Below are 18,502 nucleotides of genomic sequence, written 5' to 3'. Positions count from 1 at the left end.
CTCCTAGACTTTGAAAACTTAAGTGTCCTAAAAACAGAGAAATCAGTTGGTGTTTTGTGATTGTTACAGTGGCACTAAGTTAATTCTTGCTTCTGAGGTCCTTGGGCTGCCCTGGTTTCTGACCTTTTAACTTGGCCTTTTTCTGAGACCATTATTACTTCTAGAAACTACCCAGTATTCTCCTAATAAATCCCCATTTTAATAAGCCACTATCAATTTCTGATAGTTGCAAAACAAAACAATAAAAACTAACAAGAGGAGAAATGTGAGCCATGAATGTAATTTTAAATTTTATCAGTCTCACTAAAAACAGATGAAATTAATTTTAATGCCAGATTTTATTTAAACCAACACATCTGAACCCTTATTTCAACATGTCATCCATATGAAAAAACACTGATATTTTGCTTTTTGTTGTTGTTCCAAGTCTTTGAAATGTACCACGTATTTTACACGTACAGCTCACCTCAACTTAGACACTAAATTTTTTAAAGTGAATTGTCCCTTCGAAACTGCAATGTGTGTAACAAGAAAATGTTTTGCACTGCTAGTTTTTAAATTAAACTCAACATTCAATTCTTCAGTCACAACAGCCACATTTCAAGCATTCAGTAGCTATATGACTAGGCTTACTGTATTGGGCTGCACAACCTTAGGTAAGATCTGCTACAAGAGGGAAGAGACTCAGGACCTTTTCTCGATACATCTAGTAATTGGAAGAACTGGGAAGTTTTCACACTTCCAACAAATTCCATTATGAACAGATTCAAGGTTGTGTGAAGACCTAGAGAAATATTTCTTCCCCAAAATGACAATTCCTTGGCTCTGTAACTAAAACAGGTCAACACATTACTGTGAGACTTACCCTCTGTATTCTATAATTTAGTAGCATAGAGCAATCAAGGAGTTATCTTTCCAATCAGGTGGTTTAACTCAGTTAAAATTATGTTATTATTCTTAAATCACTTCTCATGTATTATATTTTGATGAGTAGGAAGAGACTTTGGTGACTAGTTTTAATTATAAGTATTTTCGTTGTCAAATAAAAATGTAGAAATTTGAGTGTCAGGTTGAAGAATTTGACCTTTATCCCTCAGACAATAAGTTATTATAAATTTTGGAGTTGGAGAGTAACATGATGAAGCCAATGTTTCATGAAAATGAATCAGAATCCAGTGGGCAAGTAGACTGGGAACAACAGAGGTGCATAGTGAAGATGAGGAGCTCTTAGTATCCTTAGCTGATGTACATAATGCTCTTATTTCCGGCAGGAATTGTTTTCCTCTTAAGCTGTCAAGACACGTGCTCATTCTTCAAGATCTAGTTCATGGTCAGCACTGTTTCATGGATGTAGATAGCAGACTCGGTTACTTCTTCAACTCTGGTCCCACTGAACTTCTTTGAAAATTCTAAACAGAAGTCAAATTTAAAGATAAAAAAAATAGAACGGTAGTTACACAAGAGGAGGGAACAGGGAGTTATTATTTAATGGGTACAGAATTTCAGTTTTGCAAGATGAAATGTTGCTAGGAGATGGAGAAACAGTGAAGTATCCCCCAAACTAAGACACTTTGAGACTGGAAAACAAAACAGGCCACTCCATACAGTTTACACAGAGTTTTATTCAGGGTAACTTACTGACAAGAGGGATTGGGCAGAGGACAATCGAGGCAGCTGCAAAGTTATTCTCTGCAAAATCCAGACGTCTACAGATTTTATAAAGGGGATAGACAGGCAGAAGGGCATTGTACTCAGATCAAAGGGTTCAAATGCACCTCAAAGAGCCTGCACACACCTGACAGCTAACCTTTAATTGGATCTTAGGGTACCGCCTCAAGAAGGGGAGAAATTGCGTTATCGCTAACAGATTCATGGGAGGCCAAAACAAGCCTCTCTTCATCCCTGCATGGAGCCTGCTTCTCCCTCTGCCTGTGTCTCTGCCTCTCTCTCTTTCATGAATAAATAAAATCTAAAAAAAAAAAGAAAAAGAAAAAGAAGGGAAAGGGAAAGAGAAAGGAAAAGGGAAAGGAAAGAAAGCTGTGTGGGACAGGCAAGCCGCCGGCACCACCCGCCGGCCGGGTGCTTTCCGGGGAATGGTGTGGACCTCACCGTCCGGGGGGGCCGTGCGGCCCTGAAGCAAGAGCTGGGTTCTTGTCTCCCGGAGCAGAAGAATGAGTCTCACGGACAAGAGAGAGTAAAAGCAGTGGAAGTTTATTAAGCAAGGATGCAGAGAAACTCTCAGGAGAGGGGTCCTCATGGGGTTGCCAACTGGGCCTCCACTGACAAGTCTTTTATTGAGAACTGACCAGGGAGATTGTGGCCTTATCCTCCCTGAGACGTCCTGGTTTAAGTCTGCTGATAACATCTTTAATGACTTCCTTTTGGGTCTGGTTATTCTTTACCGGTCACAGGTGTGTGTGTGTGTGTGTGTGTGTGTGTGTGTGTGTGTGTTTTCCACCCATATCCGGGGGCAGGGTGGTCTGGTCTGTGCCCGTATGTCTGGTTTCCTTACATCTCAGCATTCTGGGGACTTTGTGAGCCTGCCTCCGCGGCCCCCTCTCCATCTCTCCCTACCTAGCCCCGCCAGTCCCTCCCTCACTCATCCCCAGCCCTTGGCACAGGTGGCTGCCGGGCCTCGCACCTGCGAGTTGGGTTTGGGCTGTCTCACGGGACGCTCATCCAGGCTCAGGGACCTACCTGCACAGCTGCAAACGGTGCACAGTTTCCCAGACTGCCTGGGTCAGCACCCGCCCGCCTCCCCTCCCCCCACCGCTCCCGGGCCAGCCCAGCAGCCTCCCCACGCCTCAGTGACCTCAACGCAGGAGGGGCTGTGGCGCTGACCGTGGTGCGCGGCCCGGGAAGCCCGCCGTCCGCGACGCAGACGCGCCACAGCCGCGGCGTGGCCAGGACGGGCGGCGAGCGTCTCACCAGCTCCCACCGCCTCGGTGACGCGCGGCGACACTCACCACGGCGCTCTCGGGGCGCAAAATTCGGGCCTCCTCCGACTGAGGCCTCTGTAGACGTTTGCCTCCTGCGTCCAGTCGCCCTCGCCCCTGGCGGACAGCCGCGTCCTCACCCGCAGCTCCTCGAGGAGGACAGCGCCTCCCGGGACGCGCCCAGGCGAGGGCGAAGCCACGCGGTGCGACGACGCCAGCTGCGGGAGACACCGCCGCCGGGACGCACGCGGCAGTGCGCGTGCGCGGGCGTGCGTGTGCGCGTGCGCGTGCGCGGCGGGGGCTGGGGGTGGAGCGCGGCCCCGAGCAGGCGCCAACATGGCGGCCGAGCGCAAGACGAAACTGTCCAAGAACCTGCTGCGCATGAAGGTGCGGGGACGGCGGGGAGGCGCGCTGGGCGACGGGGGTACCTGAGCTTCCACACCTGGCCGGGGCCGGGGCTGCAGACGCGCGGGGGCACCGGGGCGGCCGCGGAGGGCCTCCAGCTCGGACATTCATTCATTCACTTAGCGCTTGGTCTGGTTCGGGCCCTGGGAACGGGATTCTGAGTCCGGCGGGTTCGCTCTTAAAGCCCGCGGCGGGATAGGAGAGCGGCGGCAGCGGGTAGGATGCCGCGGCGCTGAGCGGTGCCCGGAGCGCCGGGAGCTTACTTGGCTTCCGCGGGAGAGGCCCTTGGGTGGGGGGTGGGGGGTGGGGGGGGAGGGGAGGAGGAGAGAGGGAGGGCAGGTGGGAGGCGGGGCGCAGGGCCGCGGAGACCCAGGGAAAACCGGGTGCACGGCTCTGGGACGCAAACCTCGGGAAAGCCGCTGGGATTCCCAAGAACTAAAGATCAGCCGTTGTGTCTGGAAGGCAAGTAGCAAGAAGTGGGCCTGAACCAGCAGCCAGTGGCCACATAGGTGAGCAGTTTTAGGCCAGAGGAAGAATTATTATTATTTTTTTTTTCTCTCTGTGAACACGGAGAAGCTATTGAGCATCTTAGCTGTGCTTACTCTTCAAAGTTCCCTTAGCTGCCCTATGGAGAATGCCCTGGTGGGGGAAAAAAAACAAAAACGAGCTAGAAGTTTTGATCTGGTCGCAATGGCAATGGGAACAGAATTAGAACAGTTGAGGTGAATATCTTCGACTTTCAGCAAAATTGATTATTTAGATTCGAAATTGAATCCATTTTTTTTTTAAGATTTTATTTATTCATGAGACACAGAGAGAGAAAGAGAAGCAGGATCCCTGCAGGGAGCCGGATGCGGGACTCGGTCCCAGGACCCCTGGAATCCTGACCTGAGCCAAAGGCAAGAAGCTCAACCGCTGAACCCCCCCAGGCGCCCCAAAATTGAACTCATTTAACAAATAATTTCAAAGTGGAAAAACAAAAAGGCAAGGGCACGTAAAAGGAATATAGGAATTAAAACAGGGGAAACAACCAGGCCTTAAAAGCTTGAATAATAATAGTAAACATTTATAGTTTCTGCTATGTGCCAGACAGCTGTTCTACGTGCTTTGCCTATAGCCGCCCGTAGAATCCATGTAGTGACTCTGCGAGGTAGATGCAGTTATTACTGCTCTCCTACAGCTGAAGCCCCGAAAGAGAAGTAGCTAACTTGCCTGAAGTTACACAGCTAACAAGTTGTATAGACAGAACCAAACTCAGGCAGTCTTGCTCCAAAGCCCCTGCTCTTAACTGCTTGTCGCTGTCAGCACAGTGTAAGATGTCGTGTTTAGAGAATAATTTCCAGAAAAAAAAGGAAGCAAGGCATAAATAATGTTTTGAAAGATTGGAGAGTACATGTTGCATGTGCCAGATTTGGAGTTCAGCGAGGGTGTAACTAGGGATGAATAGGGTGAGTGAGGGTGGAGGGTAAATCATAATTTATAGTTTCTAAAGTTCTTTTTTCCTACATATTAATAGCAAAATTTGCATTTTTACCCCACAGAGGCTTCTTCTGACTCTGAGTTTGCAATCCGAGAGGTAGAGTGGATTGGCAAAGCAGGCACATCAACTGAAGATGTCCTGAGTGATTACACCTCTGACCAAAGAGCTGACTCAAGAGTTAGAAAGGAAGAAAATACCATAAAAAAAGTATCAACTCCTACCCCAGTGGTTGGAGAAGACTCAACAGGACTTGGAAGCAAAGGAGAGGGGGGGACTATGACACAGATTTTCTAGTTGGGTCAGCAGCTTCAGTTATAATAAAGAACTTATTGGTAGGATAGCAAGAGATACCATACATACAGATAGAGTGGAGTGTCCCATGAGAATGAATGGAACAGCTGCATTAGGTTGCTGTATCCAGTGTAACTGTTCAGTCAGAGTTCAGTGTAGAGCAAGAATGAAAAGAGTAGAGGATTTAATACTAATACATTTGTTTTGAAGTGTACCTGAAATCCTCCGACTTGGTCACCTGTTAGGGACTGGAAGGTGATCCTGATGGGAGTAGAAAGTGAAAGATATAGGTGGTATTCCTGTCAGCATGATGAAATGATTGTAAAGAGGGCGCTTATTTGTGATGTTAGCTCCTTTGGGCTCTTAAGATAGGAGTTGGTAAACTTTTTCTCTAAGAGGACAGATAATAAATACTTCAGGCTTGTGGGCCAGTTAGTATTGTACCTACTCACCCCTGCCATTGTAGCTCAGAACCAAATGAACAGATCTTTGTTCCAATAAAACTTTATTTACAAGAATTGTTATCTAGCCCAGAATTGTAATTTGTGATGCCTGCTGTAGGCTCTCACTTGTGAGTAAAGTCAAATCACTAAGCTTTTTTTTTTTTTTTTAAGATTTTATTTATTTATTCATGAGACACACACAGGCAGAGACACAGGCAGAGGGAGAAGCAGGCTCCCTGTGGGGAGCCGGATGTGGGACTCAATCCCAGAACCCCGGGATCACAACCTCCAAAGGCAGATGCTTAACCACTGAGCCACCCAGGTGCCCCCAAAGCATCTGAGTTTAAAGAGAACCATCCAAGAAAGAGAGTCTGGGAAAATAAGTCTGGAGTTACATTCAGAGAACCTTTATTGAACTCTTCTTGTATACCAGCTACAGCCCAAGTACTAGTAATAAAAAATGAATAAGAGACATGGTCTACTATTCAGAATCTCTGTCTTTTGGGAGACACAAAAGAAGCATTAATGAACAAAAAGCCAGTGCTTATAAGGCTCTTAGATGTAGGGAAAGATATTCTTTTATGGGAAGAGATCTCTGAACAGGTTGGCCAAACACCAGTCAGGGAAGGCCGAAAGGACATGTGCTCTGGGTTTTTTCAAGTGGATATTTTGCCAGATAAGAAGATGGAAACATGATGTTGAGTAGCAGAGGAAGCAGGACTGGGAAGTACATTACTACATTCCAGAAACTGCCAGTTTTTTCCTGTGGTGAGGGCTTATGCAGACTTATGTAGCTACCACCACATTCATGATACAAAGCTGTTCCATCACCATGAGGTTCCCTCAGCCTCTCCATTTGTAGCCATACCCAGTCTTTTCTACTGTCCCCAAGCTCTGACAGATCTGTTCTCCATTCCTATAACTTCGTTATTTCAAAGATGTTCTATAAATAAAATTGTACATATGTAACCTTTTTGAGATGGCTTTTTTTTTTTTTCATTCAGCATAATTCATTTGAGATCCATCTAAGTTGTTGAGTATCCTTAGTTCCTTTTTTTCAATTGCTAAATAATATTCCATGCTATGGTAGTACCGTAGGACTTAACCATTCACCTTTTGAAGAGTATTTTGATTGTTTTCAGTGTTTGGCTATTAACAAATAGAGCTGCTGTGAATATTTCTGTATGACTTTTTGAGTGAACATAAGTTTTCATTTCTCTGAGATAAATGCCCAAGAGGACAATTGCTGGGTCATATGTTATGAATCTTTAGTTGGGTAAGAAACCAAACTGTTTTCAACAGAAGTTGTACCATTCGTATTCCTACCAGCAATGTGTGAGTGATCCAGACTCACCTCATCAGAACTGGATATTATCACTGTATTTTATTTGTAAATGTTTTCCAAGTTCCATCATTGCCTTTAATATTCATTGGTGGGATCCCTGGGTGGCGCAGCGGTTTGGCGCCTGCCTTTGGCCCAGGGCGCAATCCTGGAGATCCGGGATCGAATCCCACGTCAGGCTCCCGGTGCATGGAGCCTGCTTCTCCCTCTGCCTGTGTCTCTGCCTCTCTCTCTCTCTCTCTCTCTCTCTCTCTCTGACTATCATAAATAAATAAAAAAATTAAAAAAAAATATTCATTGGTAAAGCCCTTTTGCCTAAAAATGCTTGTATTTTTGGAAAGGTTGGAATGGAAGGAAAAGTAATATAGAGCTCAGACAAGGAAAAGAAATAGGGACAGATGGAAACTAGTAGAACTCTAGACCTAATTTCTGAAGGCTCCTGGATATTTTCTGAATTTATTTTTTCCCTTATTAATGTTTTATCATTTTGCTGTGATCAGTTTCCTATGGTGTTCACTGATGCCCTAAGGAAATAGAGTTATTGTTTATGGTGGGAAGAGACTAGCAGCTGGACTGCCAATTTCTCTCCTGGCCTATTTTGAGTTGAGCTTCTGCACATCTTAGAAAAAAGAGCAGCCGTAGAGGTAATCAGCCTTTCAGAGGACAGCAAACCCCTTACTATTTATCATTCATCATGCTGAAACTGAAAAGGAGACAGTCTAGACAAAGTCCCTGCCCTCGAGCTCTTCAGAAGAAACAGGTACTTGAGAAATTAAAATGTAGTGAGACTTAGAGGATGTCATTTGAAGCATCTAAGAGAGAAGTGCCAATTTTGTCTGCAGATGTCAGATTTCACAGGGATGGAATAGCTTTTACTATATATCAAAAGGGCTAGGAGTTGCCCAAGTAAAGGAGCATGAGAAAGGGTCCTCCAGACCAAGATCAGCAGGTACAAAGACTAGTCATGGGTCATCAACAGATTCGGAAAGTACGGAGTCTCGCCTCCTCTTTCTGCCCCTCTCACTTTGTGTCTCTACTTGCCCATCCTGATCTGTATCTTCTGTTTTAGCCCTTCCCCACTGGCCACAATGTGAAACTGAAATATTGATGAGCTACTTACCAAATACAGTTTTTTATTGCTTGTTTTATTAAATCAGACAAACTGAAGTATGGTAAAGATCTTTCCAAGGTCTTCTGAAGGAAGCCCACATTACTTTTTTGTGTGCTCTAGCGGGCTCTCTCTAGTCTGGTGTGAGGTTCTCAAGGGCAGAGCTAAGCTTCTGCAGTCACACCACCTCCCCCCTCCCCACCAAGATAGTATTCCTGAGAAATGAGGGAGAGCACATAGAGGAATAAAGTTATTTGAGTTTTCCTCAATTCTAGGTTGAGAAAACTAGCTGCTGACATGATTTTGTTTTGTTTTGACAGTTCATGCAAAGAGGACTGGATTCGGAGACCAGGAAACAACTAGAAGAGGAAGAAAAGAAAATCATTAGTGAAGAGCACTGGTATTTGGATTTGCCAGAGCTTAAAGAAAAAGAGTAGGTTTATTAGAAATTATACTAATGATGTTTTGGGCCTTCAGAGGGAAATCCCTGTAAATGGGACTCATCGTTCTAGTGTCGCAAGGCCTATAATATAGTAGCTGCTTAGTTTATTGAATTAACTTTTCAAATAGTTTTCTAAAATTATAAAATCTATATAAGTTCTACTTGGGTTTATGCATTTTTACTGGCCCTCATTTATAATGCTGTTCTTTTTTTATTTTGAATAAAGGAATCTAGCCCATTTGTCACTGGTAATAGCTGGAGAGCTTTTATGAGAATCTGTGGTGTTCCCTGTCACGTTAAGTTGGAAGGAGTGTACTTTAGGCCTCTCCAATTTTGTTTGAACAGAAGAGTTCTTCTTTGGGCGAGCTTCCTTTTTTTTTTTTTTTTTTTTTTTTAGATTTTTATTTATTAGAGAGAGTGTGCGTGAGCAGGGAGGAGGAACAGAGGGAGAGGGAGAAGCAGACTCCCTTCTGAGCAAGGAGCCTGAAGCAGGGCTCCATCCCATTACCCTGAGGTCACAACCTGAACTGAAGGCAGGTGCTCAACTGACTGAGCTTCTCAAAAGCAAGTCAAGAGTTGTGGATGTGTTTCTTTTTTCTTTTTTAAAAAATTCCATTGCTGTTAATACCAATCACCTTAACTAATATTTATTGATTTTATAGCATGTTCCAGGAACTAAACTAAGCATTTTAAATCTCTCAATTATTTAATCCTCAGAGCAGATATAGAAGTTTGCTACTGTCATTCCATCCATTTTATAGCTGAGGAATCTAAAGCTGGAGGGAGAATAAGTTGCCCAGAGTCAGCTAGCTGGTTATGACTACCATACTAGGCTGGGATACCATACTAGACTATTCATCTTCCACCTCTAAGTGTGGTTGATGCCTGAGAAATAGTTTTGAATAAAGGAGTGATTGATTCATATCATCTGTTGACTTTTATCTAAATTCTTCTTAAAACTATTGTTTGTCCTCGGTGCTTTTCTTACTTTAGTAAGCTCTGTGGTACGGTAATTTTATCTAAACTGTCAGATGGGGATCCCTGGGTGGCGCAGCGGTTTGGCGCCTGCCTTTGGCCCAGGGCGCGATCCTGGAGACCCGGGATCGAATCCCACGTCGGGCTCCCGGTGCATGGAGCCTGCTTCTCCCTCTGCCTGTGTCTCTGCGCCTCTCTCTCTCTCTCTGTGACTATCATAAATAAATAAAAATTAAAAAAAAATAAAAATAAAAAAAAAAATAAACTGTCAGATGATTGAAAATGCTGCTTATTCAGACACGTTTGTGTTTTTCCTTTCTATCTCTTAACAATTTTTTTGTTTTTAACATGTTGTATTCCCTTGTTCACTTGGCTGACCTTCTCTGGATCTTTTCTGGAAGGCTAGATATCCTTCCCTAATGATAGAAAGCATGTCCCACCAAGAGATATGGAAGGAGGGTACTTTGTTTTCTCTGCTTGCTTCTCTGCTTGCTTTTCTCTGTTGCTTCTCAGAGAAGCAAGGTAGCTGTGAGGAAGGGAAAGACAGTGCCAGAGACAGTGTGGGCTTGGGGGCAGGGTGATATAGGAAGAGACCATTACTGGTAAGGTGCTATAATTTAATTTTATACCTTGACTAAACTTACACAAAGTATTCCAGATATTTTTTTACTTATTGTTATTAAGGAGCAGAATTATTTCTGCCTTGTTTTCAGTATTTAATCCCCCCAACATAACATAGTATTCCCAGAAAAAATGACCTTTAGATTCCTTCTCTAGGAGGCAAATGTCTCTATCCTTTTGAACTACCGTAACAAAATACCACAGACTTGTAGCTTATAAAGAAACAGAAGTTTATTTCTCACAGTTCTGGAGGCTGAAAGTCCAAAATCAAGGCCCTTCTGTGGTCCTATTTTGGTGATGGCCTTCTCCCTGGTTCATAGCCAGCACCTTCTCACTGTGTCTTCACCTGTTAAAAGGGGCTAGGGGCTTCTTTCTTTCTTTCTTTCTTTCTTTCTTTCTTTCTTTCTTTCTTAGAGCAGGGGGGAGGGGCAGAGGGAGAGAGCATCTCAAGCAGATTACGCACTAAGCATGATGCCAACTTGGGGCTTGATCTCTTGATGCCAAGATCACAACCTGAACCAAAACCAAGAGTTGGAGACTTAAGTAACTCTGCCACTCAGGCACCCCAGGGCTAGGGGTTTCTATGGAGTCTTCTTTGTAAAGTGCTAACTCCACTCACGAGGGCCCCATCCTCATGATGTGACTTCAGCCACTTCCCAAAGGCCTCATCTCCTAACACTATCATCTCTGGGCATTAAGATTTCAACATGCGTATTTTGTGAGGGATATAAGCAGTTAGACCCTAGCAGTAAATAATAAACTTCTGCCATCATTCAGTGCCTATTTGTGTAGATATGTATATTAGGTTAAGTTGTTGGCAGGAAAAGATGACGCTATCAAATTGGGTTACTTGAGAGTATAGCAGTAGGGCTCAGGGAAGCCACCAGGGACGGTGCATACCCCGGCTTGTGTGGTGGGAGCAATTTCCACTCCAGGTACAGAGGGTCAAGGGGAGGAAGTGGTCACTGAATCTGAAGATATCTTACAAGAGCTGCTAGGAGAGGGTCAAAGGGAGGGAGTGGTCACTGAATCTGAAGACCTCTTACAAGAGCTTCTACCTTCATAAGAGGGCACAGACAGCCTGAGGAGTCCTCCACAGGAAGGACCCCTTCCATGTATAACATTCAAATCAGCCTCCCAGGATACAGAGTGGGGGAGATAATGAGAAGTAGATCTGGAGAGAAAAAACGGATGGTATGGCCTCAGGATTTGTCTTTTTTAACATCCCAAATAGGGAGCCTGCAGAATGGATTGGTTAATTAAGCACATGGGCTCTGGAGTCAGACAGACCTGTGTTTGATGCCCAGCTCTGCCACTTGCTTACTTGCGACGTTGGGCAAGGTCCTTAGCTCCTCTTTTGTCACTTGTGTATTGGGTATGATGATAATGTCACATGCATTTTGAGAAGTAAATGAGCTAATATATGTGATGCACTCACTGCGACATCTCAAGCACAAAGCGTAATAGACAGACTCTGCTGGCACAGTTATTGCCCTGTCCTTGAATATTGTGAAATTCATCCATTCCTTCCTGCTCTTCTGTGTTTGCAAGTCTTTCCTCGGTAGTATCATCTGAATTATTCCAAAGGGTTACAGCTCTCTTTGAAATTGGAGACTTCGCTTTGTATATGCTTTGAAAGTCAAGAGGTTGCCGTCTATGATGTCAGCCATATCACATGGCAGTTCAGTGAGGATGATTAGGACTCTTCAGTCCAGACATCCCCTGAGGGGATGCCGCTGCCAGTGCTTAAGCTGCGAGGGGGATGAGGGACTGGTTGCTTGACTCAACTGGGAACACCTGCGGGGCCTTCTAAACACCCATCCAAGAGCTCCTCATAGGGGCTGAGACCTTAGTGTAGGCATATTGCAGGTCACCTGCTCCTGCCCAGCCCTGCCATCCTCATTTCCATTGAGGGGCATCTTCCAAAGAGCACTGGCCCATGATACTTCTGCACACAGTTCTGTCTCAGAGTCTGTTTCCAGGGAATCTAATACAAGATACTTGGAATAAGTTCCTAGAAGTAGAATTTATCAGATCAAAGATTCTGCTGTGTTTTTGCTATACTATTTCTCTCCAGAGAATGTGCAGTAGTACAGAGAACAGCCAGCATAATTGCTTTTTTGCCATAAGATGCTGCTTTAAAAGTATTATTTGGCTACCATGCTTCTTGTGCTTGCATAGTGTATCCTAATGAATGTCATCAACTCTGAGATCTGAGATTGTACCTTACTTGCAAATTAACAGGTTAGCTTGCCACAGTTTCATGGATGCTAGTGGAAGGTACAAGACTCTTGCTTCAGACACAAGGACTTCCTTACCTCACAGGACAGCAAACAATATGAGCACCTCTTTGGCATCATTTCCCCCTTGCCCCCCAAATCTCATGGGGGATGATGTGGCAAGGCCCTGCATGTGTTGCTCACAGTAGTTTTGCATCATAGCTGAGAAATCCTGAATTTAGGAAACCTATTATCTTTAACACTAGACTGCAAGCCAACTTGCCCTTAGCCCCAGGAAAGACATTATTACACTGGACATTAAGCAAGTCTGCACTTTGCCTAAAGGAAGACGATAGCTCTGCCTTTCAAAGCCGTTCACTATATATATCCCTGAAAAGATATTCTAGACCAAAAGGACAGTTAGTGCCTTATTCACAGGAGAGACCCATTAGAGAATTGTATCCCTGTAGTGACTTTTTCCCCTGCTTTGCCATGCTTGTTATTTGTGGCAAGTCTAGTTTTGTTTTATGTTTTAAGCAGTAGTTTCTCATCTGTAAAAATGGATGAAATAATATCCTTGATGTGTTTTGGCCCTAAAATTATGGATCCTTACTAACAAAACTAAGGATTTTAAAATACAGAATACTTAGTTAGGTTTTAGAATATTTAATTTTTTGCTAACTCTATTTAGTTTTACTAATTATTGAAACTACTCATAGATTATGAAACACCTGTGTTCCTTTTTATATAAAAGTTTTGTGTTAGTAGAAACCGCTGAAAAAGCCCTTTGACAGGAGCAGTGTTCCTGTCGTACATCCATTCCTAGCCCCTGGTCTGTCTTCTGTCTTAAGTGAGTGCGTAAATGTATAGTTATGGTGTTTTCCTGAGGGGGTGATGCATTTGGGAGACAGATGAGGTTTTATCAGCTGCACTCTGTAAGGACCAAGATTAGGCAATTGACAGGGAATCCCACATTTATGGAAAAAGCTGAACAGAAGGCTCTGGAGAATGTGTGCCTGAATTTAGGCTCCCTCAGGGAGGGTGGCTCCTGAAGGAAGTGTTGGCTGGACTAGAGGGCCAGGGAGAGAGGAACCCAAAGAACAGTGATTCTCAAAGTTTGGGGCTCAAGGACCATTTACATTTTAAAAAATTATTTAGAACCACTGGAAGAGCTTCTGTTTGTGTAGTTTATCTTATGTCGATATTTACTATGTGAGAAATAACAAAAATTTTTAAATCCTCACTTTAAAGGCAGACTCCTGTTGTTAACATAAATAACACATTTTTCATGAAAAATAACTGTTTCCCAAGACCAAAAAATGTTACTGAGAAGAATGATATTGTCTTACACTTTTGTGAATTTTTTAATGTCTGGCAAAACAGAAGATGGGTTGATTCTCAGGGTAAATTTTCTTAAGTCCTATACTCAGCCTTTTGTGGTCTGTTGTTTTGGTTGAGGCATGTAAAGAAAATCCTCCCTTACACAGGTGATATAATTGAAAGAGAGAAGTATTAGAATAGCCTTTTCAGGTAATTCTTTGACACTATGCCAAAACTCAGTAACTAGTAGTTTCTTTAAAGTTAACCGCAGTATGGAATCTCAGAACATCAGTACATTTTTCAGAATCATTAGTCTACCTTGCATTTGGAATAGATCTTTTATCCACACATGATTTCATAACATCATGCATTTCTCATTTGGAAAATATTCAGTGAGTTGTATAGATTTTCTAAATGTTAACTCATTTCCTTATATGATATCAAAAACCATATTCATTAATATTGCCCTGGGTTTCATCAGAAAAATCTTTTAAGTATTGAGAAACTCTTGAGCCCAAGATGACATACATAAGCTATTCAGAATTCTCATTTCTGCTCGAAAGCTTGAATTTTTAACCGGCAACAGTATTGTCGGTTGTTCCTTTGAAGTGACAGGTTCATTTGATTCATTTTCAGAAAAATGTTTGCCAAGTACCCAAGTTTGAATAACCATAGTTATAGTGTTCTATGGAAAAAGTAACTAGTTCAACTCAGAATTCGATCACACAAGTGCATTTCCTCCAGATAGTCCTCATGCCTCACTATGCAGAGGTACTTAACATTTTGGATGCGGAATATTTTTGAAAAGTGTAATCAAGGGCCGAGATTAATGAAAATTAATACATTTTTTTACTGCCTCATCGAAAACATTCGTATTGGCTTCTTTCCCTTTTTTATTTGAAAGCCAGCAGTGAATAATGCAGTGATTACCAGCATAGTATGGTGTCCCTACTTTACTTCATGGCAAGATGAGCTCTTAAAGTTGCTTTTGTACCCTCTGTGTAAATGTTGACACAGTGAAGAAGACGACACCTTAGTGTCCCTGTGAAAATACTTTTGACCTCCTACCAGTGTTCCCTTCTGCATTCCTTCCTGGCCATGGAAGCCTCCTGGCTGTTTCTCAGGCTGGATGCTTGCACTCCCTTCTCTGGGCCTAACTGGTCCCACAGCTGCTCTTCCCCAGGCATCATATTTTGTTCCTCGTTGCCTTCCAAACTTGGCTCACACATCATCCATCCAAGAAGCCTGTTCAGACCACCTTTTCTAAAGCAACCAAAGACAAATAATCTTTAGATAAAAAGAATCTGAATGAATTGGATAGAATCCTGTTTTCATTCTGTTGCTGAGCTAAGGTGGGTTCACTGCTTGCTGAGGTACAGATAACGACTACACCCACTGGGTGGAACGGTCGCACAGAGGAAACTTTTTGCAGCAAGTAAAGAGAATAATTTCCAAAGCTATGATTCTCCCAAGTGAGGGTGAGTGGGTTTCTTTTATTTAGGGTTAGGATGATTATTCAGAAAGGGGAGCTTTGTCATCACATGTGGAGGCAGACATGAAGTCATGTAAGGAAGGGTACTTTAAAACACAGGCCTACGTGTGAATCCTGTGTTAATGAAGCTTGTGCTTCTCAAGGGTGGAGACTAATGTTACAGTGAAGCAGAGGTAACTGTCAAACAAGGGGAATGGGCTAACGGCGTGCTTGAGAGCTAGCTAGTATAACTGGATGGCGGGTCTTGGGCTCCTGATGCAGGGCTTGCTTTACTTTTGAAACAGCTGAGGGAGTTTTACCAGTTGTTTTTTTTTTTTTTAAGATTTTATTTATATTTATTCATCAGAGAGAGAGAGAGAGAGAGGCAGAGACATAAGCAGAGGGAGAAGCAGGCTCCACGCAGGGAGCCCCTGTGGGACTCATCCTGGGACTCCAGGATCATGCCCCTGGCCAAAGGCAGGCGCTAAACTGCTGAGCCACCCAGAGATCCCCACCAGTGGTTTTTTGTCTCTGATTTAGTTAGGCTATTTCCTGGCCTGGTAAAGTGTTAGTTTTTGCTTCCTCTTTGTCTTTTTAAAATGTTTAACTACTGAAGTTTTTGTATTTCTTTGTAATTCGGCCACCTGCTGGGAAGTTGTGCTGGGAGTCTGCTTGCGCAAGTAAGGCTGCCATCACAGAAAATAGCTGGCTGGGGACCTAAAATGACTTCTCTGGTGGCGCACTTTGTCTTGTCTTTCTTTTTCCAGGGACCCCTAACTCTTTCCGCTTACAGTTTCTCTTCCATACAAGTGGAATTGCAGGGTCATAAGGTTGGCATATAGTTAACTTTATGAGAAACTTTCAGACTAGTTTGCACAGTGATTGTACTGTTTATACTTTCACTAGGAAGTAGAAGAGTTCTGGTTTTTCCACATCCTTCCAACATTTGCTGTTACTCTTTTTATATTCTGTCATTGTAGTAGTATCTTGTTATGATTTTTATTTTTTATTTTATTTTATTTTTAAAGATTTTATCTATTCATGAGAGACACAGAGAGAGGCAGAGACACAGGCAGAGGGAGAAGCAGGCTGCATGCAGGAAGCCCGATGTGGAACTGGGTCCCGGGACTCCAGGATCACGCCCCAGGCCAGAGGCAGATGCCCAACCTCTTGAGCTACCCAGGTGTCCTTCTTTACGATTTTAATTTGCATTTTCCTAATGACTAATAATATTAACTCTTATGTGCTTATTGGCATTTCCGTATCTCCCTTTATGAAGTGCCTATTCAAATCATTTGCCTGTTTTTAAAAGTGAGATGAGGGGATCCCTGGGTGGCTCAGCGGTTTAGTGCCACCTTCAGTCCAGGGTGTGATCCTGGAGACCTGTGGGCCCACGTCAGTCTCCCTGCATGGAGCCTGCCTCTCCCTCTGCCTGTGTCTCTGCCTCTCTCTCTCTCTCTCTCTCTCTCTCTGTGTCTCTCATGAATAAATAAATAAAATCTTAAAGTAAAATAAAAGTGAGATGGTTCTTTTTTCTAGCTTTTTTTTACATATTTATCCATCCCTCTATACATCTGTCAATCCATTTTATTTTTAGCGTATTTCAGAGTAAGTTGCAGACATGCATATTATTAACTAGAATTCAATATTTGTGTAGGGTTTTGTTTCTTGAGATAAAACTTAACATCTATACAGGTAGGAGTTCTTTATATTCTGAATACAGATCCTTTTTTTTTTTTTTATTTTTATTTATTTATGATAGTCACACAGAGAGAGAGAGAGAGGCAGAGACATAGGCAGAGGGAGAAGCAGGCTCCATGCACCAGGAGCCCGACGTGGGATTCGATCCCGGGTCTCCAGGATCGCGCCCTGGGCCAAAGGCAGGTGCTAAACCGCTGCGCCACCCAGGGATCCCCTGAATACAGGTCCTTTAACAGATGTATGTATTGTGAATATATTCTCCCAGTGTATGGCTTGCCTATTTCTTTTCTTTTCTTTTTTTTTTTTTTTTTTTTAAGGTTTTATTTATTAGGGGGTGGAGGTGGAGAGGAGCAAAGGAAGAAAGGGAAACGCACTCTTCACTGAGCAAGTAACCCAACTAGGGGCCCTGTCTCAGGACTCTGTGATCACTACCAGAGCCAAAGGCCGGCATTTAACTGACTGAGCCACCCAGGTGCCTGCCTTTTTATTTTCTTAATGTTGTCTTTGATTAACAGTAGTGTTGTGTTTTGTTTTGTTTTTTTCCTATAGAAAACCTGTGATCCCAGTACCATTTATTGAAAATATTTTTCCTTATTCATTGCATTGTTTCAGTGCTATGGTCAAAAATCAATATGCTGTGTTAGTATGGAACTATTTCTGGACTCAATTCTATTGCATTGATAAATTTTTCAGTCCTATTAGCTTGATTGCTATGGATTTCAATCTTGAGTCTTGTAATCTTGAAGTCTAGAAACAGTGCAAGTTTTCTACTTTTATTCTTTTCAGGATTGTTTTGGCTAGTCTACACCCTTTGTATTCTCATATAAATATTAGAATCAGTTTATTTCTCTCCATCAGCCCCTTCCCCCGCATAAGACTTAGATTGGCATTGCATTGATTCTGTATTTCAACTTGAGAATTGGTATCTTAACAAAATTCTGTCCTTCAGTCCATAAACATGATATGCCCATTTATTTAGCTATTTAATTCCCATCAGTAATGGCTTGTAGGGTGGAGTGTAGAGGTTTTGTGTATATATATCAGTAAATATATACCTATGTATTTCACATTTTAAATTGCTGTTGTAAATTGCCTTTTCCCCAGAGTTGTTTGTTGTGTTAATATATGTAGAAATGCTGTGTATAGACTTTGTATTCTGTAATTGTGCTAAATTGATTCATTAACTGAATCAGTTAGGTTGATTTTGTTTTGTTTTGAAGATTTTATTTATTTGTTCATGAGAGACACAGAGAGAGACAGAGACAGAGACAGAGACAGAGACAGAGACAGGCAGGGAGAGAAGCAGGCTCCATGCAGGGAGCCCGATGTGGGACTCGATCCCTGGTCTCCAGGATCAGGCCCTGAGCTGAAGGCAGATGCTCAACCACTGAGCCACCTGGGCATCCCAACTCTAGTGGTTTTGTATGGGTTTCTTAAGATTATTTACAAATGCATTTGTCATCTCCTTTTCTTTATTTCATTGGCTAGGATTTCTTTTTCTTTATTTCATTGGCTAGGATCTCTTTATTTCATTGGCTAGGATTTCGTTGGTTAGGATTTCATTGGTTAGTACAGTGAAACAAACAGACATCCTTGCATTATTTTTGATCATAGGGAGAAAGTATTAACTGCTTTACTGTTAAGTATTAACTGTTGTGTTTTCATAAATGTCCTTTATCAACATGAGAGATTTTCCTTTCTCTTCCTAGTTTCCTGAAGACTTTCATAAATGTTGTTGAATAGTGTCC

The 18,502-nt window shown here is 42.9% G+C and overlaps 1 protein-coding gene and 1 long non-coding RNA gene across 5 annotated transcripts in view; one reads left to right on the top strand and one right to left on the bottom strand.

Annotated features, from left to right (window-relative positions):
* Positions 1 to 319: 319 nt before the first annotated feature.
* On the bottom strand, positions 320 to 3,372 carry LOC144310234 (uncharacterized). Its single transcript, XR_013375935.1, has 2 exons — positions 2,967 to 3,372; positions 320 to 1,409 (listed from the first exon to the last, which is right to left on the bottom strand). It is a non-coding gene; the product is annotated as an uncharacterized LOC144310234 (long non-coding RNA).
* Positions 3,190 to 18,502, top strand: part of MPHOSPH6 (M-phase phosphoprotein 6) — a 23,246-nt gene continuing 7,933 nt past the window's right edge. For 2 of the 4 annotated variants that reach the window (XM_077890991.1, XM_077890990.1), the window contains exons 1-2: positions 3,190 to 3,323; positions 8,326 to 8,438. In XM_077890991.1, the coding sequence (XP_077747117.1) occupies positions 3,273 to 3,323; positions 8,326 to 8,438 (164 nt within the window). In that variant the 5' untranslated portion in view covers positions 3,190 to 3,272. Of the gene's footprint in view, positions 3,324 to 3,694; positions 3,851 to 8,325; positions 8,439 to 18,502 lie in introns of those variants that run through there. The other 2 variants (XM_077890993.1, XM_077890992.1) reach the window with 1 other exon arrangement.

The sequence above is a fragment of the Canis aureus genome, chromosome 3 (genome assembly GCF_053574225.1).
Source record: "Canis aureus isolate CA01 chromosome 3, VMU_Caureus_v.1.0, whole genome shotgun sequence".
In the NCBI taxonomy this organism is placed as follows: domain Eukaryota; kingdom Metazoa; phylum Chordata; class Mammalia; order Carnivora; family Canidae; genus Canis; species Canis aureus.
The sequence above is the reverse complement of the archived record's forward strand: the minus strand, read 5'-3'. Positions and strand labels throughout refer to the sequence as shown.